The sequence below is a fragment of the Carassius gibelio genome, chromosome A8 (assembly GCF_023724105.1).
Source record: "Carassius gibelio isolate Cgi1373 ecotype wild population from Czech Republic chromosome A8, carGib1.2-hapl.c, whole genome shotgun sequence".
NCBI classification, from domain to species: Eukaryota; Metazoa; Chordata; class Actinopteri; order Cypriniformes; family Cyprinidae; genus Carassius; species Carassius gibelio.
Genome location: NC_068378.1, coordinates 15292131 through 15305834, shown reverse-complemented (window position 1 = coordinate 15305834; position 13704 = coordinate 15292131). Strand labels below are relative to the sequence as shown.

The 13704-nt window shown below is 37.4% G+C and overlaps 1 protein-coding gene across 4 annotated transcripts in view; it reads left to right on the top strand.

The window, feature by feature from the left end:
* The first annotated feature begins 1217 nt into the window (after positions 1–1217).
* kcnd3 (potassium voltage-gated channel, Shal-related subfamily, member 3) overlaps positions 1218–13704 on the top strand; it is an 85545-nt gene continuing 73058 nt past the window's right edge. Inside the window, exons 1-2 of one of the 4 annotated variants that reach the window (XM_052604177.1) lie at positions 1218–1670; positions 2629–3805. In XM_052604177.1, coding sequence (XP_052460137.1) covers positions 2703–3805 — 1103 coding nt within the window. In that variant the 5' untranslated portion in view covers positions 1218–1670; positions 2629–2702. The remainder of the gene's footprint in view (positions 1671–2628; positions 3806–13704) is intronic. The other 3 variants (XM_052604175.1, XM_052604174.1, XM_052604173.1) reach the window with 3 other exon arrangements.

Sequence of the window (13704 nt, the reverse complement as noted above, 5' to 3'; positions counted from 1 at the left end):
AATGCCCACAGCATTATTCTTCAGGTTGCATGCAAAATAATCACTGGATTTTCCAAAGTTTGTCAATACAGTGAAATCAAATCTTAGATAATCAGTTTTTTATTTGAGGCACTTAACAGCAATTAAACAAGATATAATGGTTTGTTTTATGACTTGCTTCCTTTTTTCCTTTCTTTTTTACTGTTTGTAGTGTTTACACATTTTCCGCTATTTCTTTTTTAGTTATTTTTTTTTATTTGAAGAGAATCATTTAAAATATTTTTTGAATATCAGCCTATTATTAAAATAGTTCAAATAGCCCCGTACCTAACATGTATAAGCAAAACAAACTGCGATCGAATGCTATACACATACACAAATTTGGTTTCATTATATTGGAAAAGAAACATTTCTCTCAAATTGCCAAATCTACACACACACACACACACACACAAACACATTAACATTCCATTATGCCTATGGAATGTCCTCATAATGTTAGGAATACCTGTGTATATGTGTGTGTGTGTGTGTGTGTGTGTGTGTGTGTGTGTGTGTGTGTGTGTGTGTGTGTGTGTGTGTGTGTGTGTGTGTGTGTGTGTGTGTGCGTGTGTGTGTGTGTGTGTGTGTGTGTGCGTGTGTGTGTGTGTGTGTTTTAAACCTACCCCTCACACAAAACCACATTTTTAGATGTTCAAAACACTTCATTCTGTATTATTTATGAGCTTGTTTCCATGGGGGGCAAATAATGTCCCCACAAGGTCAAGATTTACTGATATTATTATACTTGTGTGGTCTGCATAACGAGGGAATACCAGGTACACACACACACACACACACACACACATTGATAAACGTGTGTTTCATGACGAAAAACAAACAAACAAAAATGTATCCTGATCATTTTGCCTACTTCTGATTTTGCTTAAATAGCTTCTGGTTTAAGCTTTACTTAAAATTTGCATTGCGAATCAATGCGAGAAGCAGAAGTGCAGGACATTTTAAATATAATCTTTGAATATGAATGGCTAAAACCTGCGCTGCGAATGACTTTGCAAGTCAATTACCTCTTCCCCATCTCCATATTGTTTTCGGTTATAAAGGCTGCGGCCTTTATAGGATAAGTTCACTATAAAGTGAGGTGAAATCAGCGCGCTGTCAAACTGTGACTGGCGCGAAAGCGAGGATATACTGCCTCTGTGCGTCTCGCGCTCTCTCTGCTCCACGAACACTGATCGCGCGCTCAGCGCTTAACTAGAGAGCGCGAGACCTGGCAGCGAAGAAACCTCGGGGAGGGAGAAAGGGAGTGTGCTGGTGTATGAAGAGAAGAGAGAGAGAAAGAGAACGACAGAGAGAGGTTGGGAAAAGACTACCACCTCTATCCATCAGCTGAGCATCCTGCGGGAAGTCACTTCGAGCGCGCGAGCGGTTGATGCGGCATTTCTGCCCGTCCGAGCAAAAGGATCATTAAACGCGCAGGATGTGACTGAGGGACCCAAATAAAACAACTAAACTGTTATTTTCTTCGGCTCTAATCACGCTGGTGATTTCTTTATTTGATTCTTTCACTTGGGTTTTTGTTTTCTCTTTTCATCATTAATATGCGGATGTTTCGGAAAACACTATCGAAGTGATGTCAGTAGGAAATGTCATAAATGTTGCTGAATGAAAAGTTCAAAGATTTTTCATAAGTAAGTAACAAACAACTGTTTAAAACGAGTTTGCTGTATTTCCATTATGGACCATTATTAATAATAACAACTATAATAATAATTATTATTATTATAATTATTATTGTATTCATCCGCCTTGTTCATATTATACAGTATTTATTAAGGCGCAGCTTTGGATCACCGCAGTTTAAGTGTTAATAATGCAGGTCTTGATGTGCGTAAAGTATGAACTACAGCACTATCAGTGTTTAGCGACCGATATTTTGTGGCGTTTTATTGTCTTGCTTTGAGCTCAACAGGTTCGCATCTGTTTCAAACTGCAGTTGCCGAAGGGCTCTGCGTCTCGAGCACACACTGTCTCTGACCTTTTGTAGTTTTCCTTACATGAGCTGAGGATTAATAGTTTTAAAATGAGCTTTCTTTACTAATTGTCATGATGTATGTGCTCTATAATATATTTGCTGTCACTGTAAAAACAGATGTGATAGAGAATGCGTCTGGTAAAACTATACCATTAGTGCAGTGGCAGAGTAAGTTAGAATGCAGTATATTTGTGTCAGAATATATGCATTATTTTATCTGTACCCTTTAATGCAAAGTATGGGCTATAAATGATGTCTTGTTAAAATGTACAACTTTTTTGCTTTGCTATTTTGTCTATTTTGTACTTTGCTTTGAGGGAGAAAGAGTGATTCTAACTAAAAGTCTTAAGGTTTGAGGTCTGATGCGGTCTAACATTTTTTCCCTGTTCTTGTCCTTGTGTCATGTTTTCCATTTTCCATACTTCTTTTTACTGTACTCTGTGTTTCCCTTTTACTTCTGCCTCTCTATTCTTCTGGCATCCTGTTCGCTCTTGCCGTCTTTTCACTCCCATTTCGCATTTTGTCTCACTCTCACCCACTGGAACTGTCTCTCCTGTCCTCCCACATTTGCCAACCTCTCACTCTCTCCCATCTTCCTGTCTCTCTTTATGTAGATGGGGTCTAATCTAATGTCAAGCTGGTTGTGAAGGTGTTTGATCTGGTCCCCTCAACCCCAGCTGGAGTCCCCATGGCTGCTGGAGTGGCAGCCTGGCTCCCCTTTGCTCGGGCGGCGGCCATAGGATGGATGCCCGTGGCCAACCTGCCCATGCCCGTTGCACCAACCAATAAGAACAAGCATCAGGATGAGATTATTATTCTCAATGTCAGCGGCCGACGCTTCCAGACCTGGCGCAACACGCTTGACCGCTACCCTGATACGCTCCTGGGGAGCACTGAAAAAGAATTCTTCTTCAATGAGGAAACTAGGGAGTATTTCTTTGACCGAGATCCGGATTTGTTCAGAAGTATTCTTAACTTCTACCGTACAGGGAAGCTGCACTACCCACGCTACGAGTGCATCTCTGCCTACGATGAGGAGCTGGCGTTCTTTGGAATCATTCCCGAGATCATCAGTGACTGCTGTTACGAAGAGTACAAGGACCGCAAGAGAGAGAACATAGAGCGTCTTATGGATGACCTTGAGGACAACAAAGACAGCAAACTCCCCAACATGACTTTCCGTGAGACCATGTGGAGGGCCTTTGAGAACCCACACACTAGCACCATGGCGCTGGTTTTCTACTACGTAACCGGATTCTTCATCGCCATATCTGTCCTCACCAATGTTGTTGAAACGGTTCCTTGCAGTTATATGCCGAATCAGAGAGACATCCCCTGCGGGGAGCGCTACACCGAGGCGTTTTTCTGCATGGACACAGCTTGTGTAATGATATTTACGGTGGAGTATCTGATGCGACTGTTCGCAGCACCCAGCAGGTACCGCTTCATGAGAAGTGTGATGAGCATTATCGATGTGGTGGCCATCTTACCATATTACATCGGGCTCGTCATGACCAACAACGAGGACGTAAGCGGAGCCTTCGTCACACTACGGGTGTTCCGTGTCTTCCGGATCTTTAAATTTTCCCGCCACTCCCAGGGTCTTCGGATCCTTGGCTATACGCTGAAGAGTTGTGCGTCCGAGCTCGGCTTCCTCCTCTTCTCCCTCACCATGGCCATCATAATCTTTGCCACAGTCATGTTCTACGCTGAGAAAGGCTCCTCGTCCAGCAAGTTCACCAGCATCCCGGCCTCCTTCTGGTACACCATTGTAACCATGACAACGCTGGGGTGAGTCATTTTGTCTCAGAATGACTTTCTCTCTGTATATTTTTTACACTTTTTAACCCCTGAATGAACATCAAGCCACACCCCTCATGCATTTCAGAGGGTAAGTCTTAAAGGGATAGTCCACCCATCACTCTTAGAAAATATGTGCAGAAATGGAACCTTCAGGGGTACTCCAGCTTGCCACTTGGGTAGTACCCTTAAAGGGACAACTTTGTACCTTAATTACCCCTAAAGAGTTACCCCATAGTAATATCTTTGGGGTTTATCTAACTATTCTTAAGGGCACTAATATATGAAACTTTTAAGTGTAGAAAAGGTAAGTTATCCATATATAAGGGTGTTGCCAGTGACAAGCTAATGTGCCCCTAATGATACAATTTTTGCACAACCTTTTCTGACAGTGGAATTACAATTAGTTAGATGTGTGTGAGTAATGATGACGGCCGTTTCCTTTTTTGGGTGAACCATCACTTTAAGTAAACCCTTGTACAAGGTATTTTAAACGAAAGACTTAAACAAACACTACTGTTTACAGTATAACATTACACATTTTCTTTCTTTTCTGAGTTAACTGCTATTAGAATCTAACCCTAATATCCATGCTTGGTGACTACAGTCATGCCTGCCTGAAGCAGCGGTAGGTTTGGATTTAACTCACTGCCCCAGGCTAGACTTAATTCATCCCTATTATGCACCAATTAATATTAAGCATGTGTAAAAGAAGCAGAGGAACATCCTTCAGCATTTCTACGAAACATTAACAACAGAGGGCAACTGCAGGGCTGTATAGCCCCGTTTACTTCAACCCTGTCCCTCATAAATCACAGGCCATTTATTTGTGTGCTCATAACTGATATGTGTAGACGTTTGACACAGTTGCTTTTAAGAGAATGTGGGGGATTAATTTAGGTGATTATTCTAAGTGATAATCTGGTGAATGACTTGACTAATCAGCTATGTTGTTACAGTGACTATCATATGTACTGTAGCTTCTGTGTTACTGTGGCTTTGAAACCAGAGCTAAAGTCAAAACAGACTTTGACTTCCTGTTTAGATGGGCAATCATTGGCCGAAGTCAATGTCTGTGAGCCCTGTGACCCGAAAACACCAAGACTAAGGACTTAATTTATTGTGAACAGTAACTCATTGCCAAATGGTTTGGTCCTTGATGAATACAGTTGTGTCTGGTAACTATCTTATTCTGAGGTAGAATTACAAATGGTTAGACATGTATTTACTTATTTACACTTTCGTTTGAGAGTTATCGGTGTATATGTGCATGACTGAATCTCTTAACAGGCCATTGTGGGCATTATACTGAACTATAACCCTATATATTGGCCTTATTGTTGTGTTAATGTGTTGGCTAATTTTACATGGATTTCAGAGTAGCGCAGATCTCATTACACATTACTACATTCACACTAGAGATCCAGTCTCCACCCGCATCTGAGACTTGACCCGAGATGAGAGCCAGAGAGACTCTTCTCATCAATAAAACACACTGTAGAAGTGTGTGTCACTGTGACTAATGTTTTCAGGTACATGTGCTGAACAGTGTAAACCACCGTGACATTTCCAACCCAGCTGGCATCATGTGTTCTCACCCCATGTGAATAGGACTGTTTTTCATTCAATAAATACAAATAAAATATGTGACGTGTGCTTGCAAAATGAATCACAATGAGCCAATTCACCATTTAAAAAAAAAAAAAAATATGCTGTATGATTTGTTGGAATTGGACAAAAATGACTGAGCTACAACTGTTTGAAGTCAATAGAGTAAGCAAAGTATTATAATTTTTTTTATCTAGATAAAGTATTCTGAAGGTTCCAAAAAAATAATAATAATCACCTAGCAACCATATTAAGCACACAACAGTCTATAGGAAAAATACTTTTCCCCCATGATACCATAATGCACTGTGCAGATGTTTTGACCAATCACAGAAGACGTTGCGAGTAGAGGTGTGAATCTTCACTTGCTTCACGATTCGATTCAATTATGATTCGTAGGGTAAAGATTTGAATGTAAAATGATTCTTGATGCATCACTATGCATATTTTCCTCCAATTATTTTCTTAATAATTACAATATCAATCATAATATATTTTTATTATTTTATCTTCATGATTAAAAATAAGAACAAAAATGCTATTAAAAAAAAAAAATTCAATCAGCAGTGCTTTACTTTCTTAATTTTACATTTAAACAAAATACAATCAATCATTCAAGTAAGAAAAACAATCAAATGCATAGTCTTTATAGTATATTCATTACATATAAAGTAGCTCAGTCAAGGGCACTGAGTGATCTATTTTCTACAGTTTAATTAACATTAATGAGACAGAAGGCCTATATATTAAGACCTAGTGTAAAGCACAGGTCTAATATAATGTTACACATCATATGCTTTCCCCCAACAGTCAACCAAACGTTCGCTTAAAACATAACAGATTATGTTTGCATGAATACTCCACACGACAGATATTTTTAAATACTCTAATTCTTTATGTACATGTCTATCAGGATCACGCGCTGTCTGAGAGGCGTCTTTGTGTGCACGTTTCAGATGTGTCAGTCAGTGAGAGTAAGATCCTTTTCTTGGCTTATCTCTCTTAATAACTCTTTTATCATGAATCAAGTTCCACACTTTATTTAATTCATGTTCCTTTTGAAACTGAAACCAAATGGTCAGACATAAGTGCTTTACTTCCATTGGACAAACTATTTAATACAAAGAAGATAGAGATCTCAGAAAATGTACAAATAAAATTAATTTTAGATGTGTATTACTTTTGCTGTATCGGGATCACTAGATGAGGTATGAATGAACTCATTTCTGCGAAAACCTAAAATTTGGCCAAAACTAAAATTTTCCAGTTGCTTTGCTTGTAGCTCATACTGTAATAAGCCCCCCTCCCTCCCCCACATTCCGGTTCATTTTGCCAGCATGGATCACATACCTGTATAAGGGTTCATTTTCACATCCCGGCAGTTTTTCACAGTTGATTGTGCCAGTAGGTTCAGGGCTGTATTGCATCATAACAGCCCTGTTAATTCTGAGGCTTTCCGTGCTCTTGATCGATGCAGTGGTGTTTTAAATGACTGGTGCTTCTTTTAATCACCGATTCATTCACACTGATGTGCATGGTACTGGGGTCTCCACCTCACTCAGTCAAAGTGAAATACAGCACTGCAGTTCGGCCTCACTGGTAAGACTGAGACATTTCATTAACATGTACAAGACAGACCTATAACATGTAAATATCCAGCCTATATTGTGTGTGAATCGTTAACTGTTCTTCTCTGCACTGTTACCGAGGGTTTTCCTCCTCCTCTGTTTACAACAGCAAAATTTAATTTATCTCCTCTACTGTTGAATTCCATGGCTCTGTGTTTTGTCTTGGCAAGACAACTGGCTAAGAATTGAAGTAAAGCAAAAGAGTGCAAGAGGGAAGACCTAGTGAATTAAATTTGTATTGCTTGGACATTGCTCGTTTTATGCATTTTAGCAATGCATGATGTATACGTACCATATTTGTTATTGGTCTATATATAGTATCTTTTAGATTAACTGTGCTGACATCTAACACTCATGTCAAATATTTATTTAAAACAATAATAATTTAATAACACTTTTAAATGTAATCTTTAACAGATAATTAAATTAAACAAATAATTATTTATTTAACAAAATAAATAAGCCCTTCTCATACGGTAATTTATAATGTTTTGAGGTCTAAATTCATGTTGTTAAACCATTGAATTTAATAATAAAAATAATGCTAAAATAAATTCATTTGGTATTAATTATACATTTATACGCAAAATAGTATAGCATTTTATATTTGCCATTTATAGGTTATCAGCCATAACATAAATAATTATCAGCTTAGTAATATCAGCCACAATTTAAGATGCATCCCTAGGAAGTTTAGGAGAAACAAAGACAAAGCTGATATTTACATCTAAGCATTACTGAAAACTCAATGAAGTCTCCTAAAATTCCTTAGAAAAAAAAAAGTACAATAATGTGACAGTAGACATATATTGAAAGTATAGTGCAATAAAAATCTCAAGAAAATACATTTGTGACCTTGGACCACAAAATCAGTCATAAGGGTAAATTTCTCGAAAAATGAGATTTATACATCATCTTAAAGCTGAATAAATACGCTTTTTTAATTTATGGTTTGTTAGGACAATATTTGGCCGAGATACAACTATTTGAGTATCTGGAATATGAGGGTGCAAAAAAATCTAAATACTGAGAAAATCACCTTTAAAATTGTCCAAATTAAGTTCTTAGCAATACATATTACTTATTATCAAAAATAGTCATTATCAAAATTTTGGTTTGATATATTTACAGTGGGAAATTTATAAAATATCTTCATGGAACATGATCTTTGTTAACTGTCACCCGTCCCCTCTGTGGGACGCCTACATTTACTTCACTATATTACAATTAAATCTAATCTAATCTTGACAAACTATATATCGTTGGAAAGGTCTAAGACTCCCAAATATATATTTTATCAATGTTTTTTGTTAAAAATTCTGTAAGTAATCAAAGTAATTGATTAATTTATGACAAGAGTGCACCCTCAAAAATCGACATTATAACAGGAGTTTTGACCTTTGTTAAACAAAAAACAAAAAACAAAAAAAAACTTATTTTTTGCCTTTTTCTCTATCACATTTTAGAAATCATCAGAAATGATATATCAACTGAAAACTTAAAATCTCAAAATTCATCCTTTAAAACTTTAAAAATTTTAAATCAGACATTGCATTACCATGTAAATGGTACATCAATATCATGTAACAAAATGTTTTCATTCATGAATTACAAAAATGTAAGTTTGGATCGTGCATATGTTCAAAAATGTAAGTGACAGTTAAGGGGTTTTAATATCATAATGATTTTTGGCAAAAAAGAAAAAAAAATCGATAACTTTGACCCATACAATGTTTGTTTGTTTGTTTGTTAATATACCCGTGTCTGGTTTTGTGGTCCAGGGTCACATTTATTTCTCAGAAAACAAAAAAATCTGACCATCTGCTCTTCATATAATTACATTGCTATCTAGGAGAAGCAACTGAGATATTAATGCCATTTCTTTTGTGATTTTTCTTTGCTACAGAATTAACCTTTGGTTTATGAGTGAATGAGACCAAATGTCCTGCAGTGAAACATCAGATTTTGTGTTGCATAAATTGTCCAAGCACTGATTCAGTTGCATCATGGTCCATTTGTTAATCTGGCCCTGAACACAGTGCTGGAACAACCACGGGAGATCCAGACAGGTTTTTATCAGCATTTTAATGCCGTTATAGAGAGAGATTGAGAGAGACTTTGACCCTATGAGGGAAGAGTCTGTTTTGAATTTACTTTGAGCTTTTAACTTTTTGTTTCTGCTGAAAAAACATTAGACTGCTGAGAGATTGGGGATTTACAGAGGCAAATGGGGAGAGAATGGATGTTTTTTTTTTATAGATTTTTTATTTATTTCTTTATTTGTGGTAATAAGATGGTTATGACCTTTAGTTGGAGTACCATATTCTAAGTGACCTTTAAAGAAAAACACAGATCTCTAGTGTGCTTTACAACACAGTGGTTTAGAAGAAACACGCCTGAAATATAATTTTCATACACCCTCTCTCTCTCTCTCTGCCTTTCTCTATAATTCTGTGTATTGGTACCTTATTAGCCTCTAGCCTTGCAGTAGTAGTTTCATTGGTTAAGATATGCTCCCTGTGTTACAGACCTATGCATTCTGCACGCTAATGTTGCCGAGAATAAAATCACCTTGCTAATGAGGGCTTTCAGTTGTTACCACAAGCATTAATTAACATGACACTCAAAATTCACACCCTCCTTTGAATAGATCCAGACTTGCCAATCTGCCCCAATACATGGCTGTCTCTCTCTCTCTCTTGCTTCAACGCTGCTTCTATTGCTCTGTTAGTAGTTGAACATGCTTTGTCGATACTGATCAGAAGTATTGATTAAAGCAAACAAATGAGGAGGGAGAAGAAGATAAAGGACATAAAGAGGAATGAGGTTGGATCCATTAGCAAGGGTGAATGATGATAATCACCCACAGCTGCAGGGTGTCCAACTGAAGCATTTCGGATCGGTAAGGCAACATATGTCTGTGTGTGTGCGTGGGGGGGTCACTGAGTTCAGAATAGCTGTTTCTCTAGTGACATTTGCTGTCAGGGGTTGTGTAGGAGAAAGTACAGTACAAAAATCAGTAAAAAAAAAAAAATTCAACTTTCAGACGCTCAAAAAGGAGACTTTTTGTTGCCAATGCACTTGATCTGCTGTGCAGAATATAAAGATGTGAAATTCTCAACATCATGATCTGAAGTAGATACCATGTGAGTGTGCTTAAATGGAAATATACGGATATGGATTTTTGATCAAATAAATGCAGCCTTGGTGAGCAATAGAGACTTTAAAAACATTTAAATAGTGATTATTATTAAGGACAATATTGATTTAATTATCAAACCCACAATCAATCAATACTTTAGGTCTTTCGGATATCAGTACGTTTTAGTTTATCTATGATCATTCACACCAAGTACAGTTCTATTAATGAAAAAGCAGGTTGCAGCTTTTACAAGATGCAGTACTTAGCCATGACAAATCAGACTTCAGAAGACTTGCAATAGAGCGCACACGTAGTATGGACAATCATTTAATTCATACAGTACATACAATTCAAACCAATCTGCACAAGTTTTCAGAATGCATTCCACAGAAGAAAGAAACTCATATGGGTTTAAAAAAATAATTGCATAAGTTTCATTTTGTGATAACTGATCCTTTAAAGCAATAACAAAAGTAGAAATTAAAGTATACAATCCAATCAATTCTCTCTAGCTCTTTTTCCCCCACCCACAGTGAATTCTAGCCCTGAGCTCTCTAGATGCTACATTCATATCCCCATATTCATCTCTTTAAAAAAAAAAAAGAAGAAGAAAATTATTTAAATAGCAGCCTCTCTTTATCCGTCCAATTTTCATGTGGTGCATTTCATCATACAGCACAGAGAGAACCTATGAAATTCAAATGAGTAAAAAAAGAGATAAAGATTCATTTGTTTGTTTGGGCTTTTGCCTCTCTTCATTCAAAGGCTCTGTGTTTTGGGAGGTTTAGAGTTTCTATGATGGCCAAATTGCTGCTGTTTCATCCCATCAGCCCTCCATAAACACACACTTCCCCCATTAGCGATCAGATCTGATGACATATAATGGGAGCATCAATGAAAGAAGGTATTGTTACCCTGCCTGCATCCAGTAAAAAGAGCATTAAATCCATTACCATTTATTTCAACAAGCTTTCAACCAAATGCCAATTTCAGTTGATTTAGTGGTCGACGGTCATAGATGTCTGGATTTCGGGAGGATTTTAAACCGATTTGCAGAGCCTTTGTTTGTGTTCTCTGCTGTTTTAAAGCCGTCGACAGAAGGTATGAGGAAAGAGTAGAGGTGTTAGGTCAAGCTCTCCGCGTTAATGAAAGGTCATATGAGGAAAGTGACAGTCAAAGGAACATCTGACCTTTGAAATCTCCAAAAATACCACTCCGAAAACTCCAAGTATGCTATTTACTTTGATGATCAGCTCTTGAGTTCAGAGATGTGAAACTATAAATTGTTTTATGCTGTAAATTGTATGCCAAGGTGACACCAAAAAATTTAAACTCTGGAGTTCAAATAACATTACTGATTTCCAAACACACACACACACACACACACACACACACACAAATTACTGAATTAATAAAAATAAAAACTCCCATTATATAACCCCACAAATGAATTTCTTAAAATTTCTTAATATTATTTTATTTTATTATTTGTACCAGCTCCTACTAAAATTCGTAAAATTTCTGTCTTGCTTGCTAAATTAATAGGAATAAAATTAACAAATGCAGTTAGGAATTGAAAATAAAACTCTGAACACAAAGGGTTATCAATAAAGTCACATTGCTGCTTGCTGATACAGTGGTGTGAATGTCACTACAGACTGATAAAGGTTTCACGTTCAATTCCCTTTTTGTCAGGGAACAATTTTGTGATAACCTTGACCTGTACTATATGCCGCTTTTATCATCTCTCTTCCATTTTAGGCTTCTAGCAGGTAAAGAGGCTTTTTTTTCCCATAAGCACTTATCCTATTTCTATGGTGCAGACGCATAGCCGTTAAAGTGAGGGGGCAGTGAACTAAAGCCTAGGGAGTTGCTCAGAGAAAGATACTCACTAGGTCAAAATTAATTTTCAGTACTTTCAAACTGCCCCCAATGTTTATCTCAAAGGTGTGTATCTGCACCCCTCGTCATCCCAGAGAACACAACTGCTCCTGGTCTCTCTGAATATCACATGCCAGGATCAAACACTGCTCAAAGCAAACACTTTCACAAATTGTTTACTTATGTATTCATTTTATGGAGGAGTTTCACACTGTGGCTATTAAATAGAGTAAAACACATGAGCAAGACATAATAGTTTGGTCAAAATGACATTTTTGCTGGTATGGCTGAGGGAGCAATGCCTCTGGATGCCCTCCTGTAGCACCAACCCTGATTGTATGCTGTATATAGAGTGCTTATGACAGGCCTACAAATTGCCATCCCTCTTCTCTGCATGGGGAATGATCATTGTTTCCTGTTGAAATTCCCATAAGCTGATATATGGAGGCTCTAGGAAATCATATATGAGAGTATTCATTAACCCATAATGTTTATATGGAGAGAATCTGTGTGTTCATTGTCATAAAAAGCTCATTAAAACTACAGAGAATGAATGAATGATGCTGATGATGATGTTTTTGAGCCGCTATGTGCAAATGACCGTGCTAAAGTAACACAGCTGTATGATCATCTTAAATATGACAATCACAGTATTGTCCCTCTTACACTCACATTTTCCCCTGAGAGAGTTTCTATGTGTGCAGTAAATGTATGATTTTGCTCTCCGCTGTGCTATTTTTGACTGACATCGGTTTGCGTCGGGGTTTCTGTCTCTGTTGAGTCTAGCTGATCCACACACTGAATCATGAAGGTTTCAGAAGGTTATTTTTTCACTCAAACACATAGTAGCTAAGTGAAGATGCCTGACAGATTAGTCTTATGACATGGAAAGTTCATTCACTGCCGCCAAAGCTCTCTCTTTTACAGGTAACAGGTTCTGTTTTTTACTGTATGCAAGTAAAACAAAAACTTAAAAGTTTGTGTATAGCAACTCTTAAAATATTATTTTAAAGACTTATGTGCACAAGCAAGTGCTTACATTCATAAGGAATCAATTTCGCTTTATTATGTGTGATGTTTAATAAATTTTTTCAGACTTTTTGATGTCACGGACACCACAAATATGAAGATCCCTTTGTGAGAGACCTCCTTCCTAAAATATAAAGGCAGCTTTATAATTGAATGTATTAACACCCGTTTATAATGTAAAAAAAATATATACATGTATATTATAAATGTGTATGTCATGGTCCTGCCATCATGTCCTGACTTTTCTCTAGACTAGAGGCAGGATCATGACAGACCCGTGTTTTGTGTACAAGCACATTGCCTTGTCTTTGGGCCATGTGCTTGTGTTGTCTCGTTCCCTTGCCCCGCCCCCCTTGTTATCCTAGTCTTGTCGTGATTGTCCTATCTGTGCCACCTGTCGTGTCTTGATTAGTTCCCCTATTTAGATCTCCTAGTGTGCTCTGTCTTTTGTCGGTTCATTGTGATTGTTTCCTCAAACTGTTCCTCATATATGTTGCTACCTGTCAGCCTCGTGAGTTTATCCTTGTCATCCCTGAAGAAGTCTTTGTAATACCGTGAGTGTTTGGTTATAGTTAGTGTTTAGTGTCTTTATCTGGTCAGCC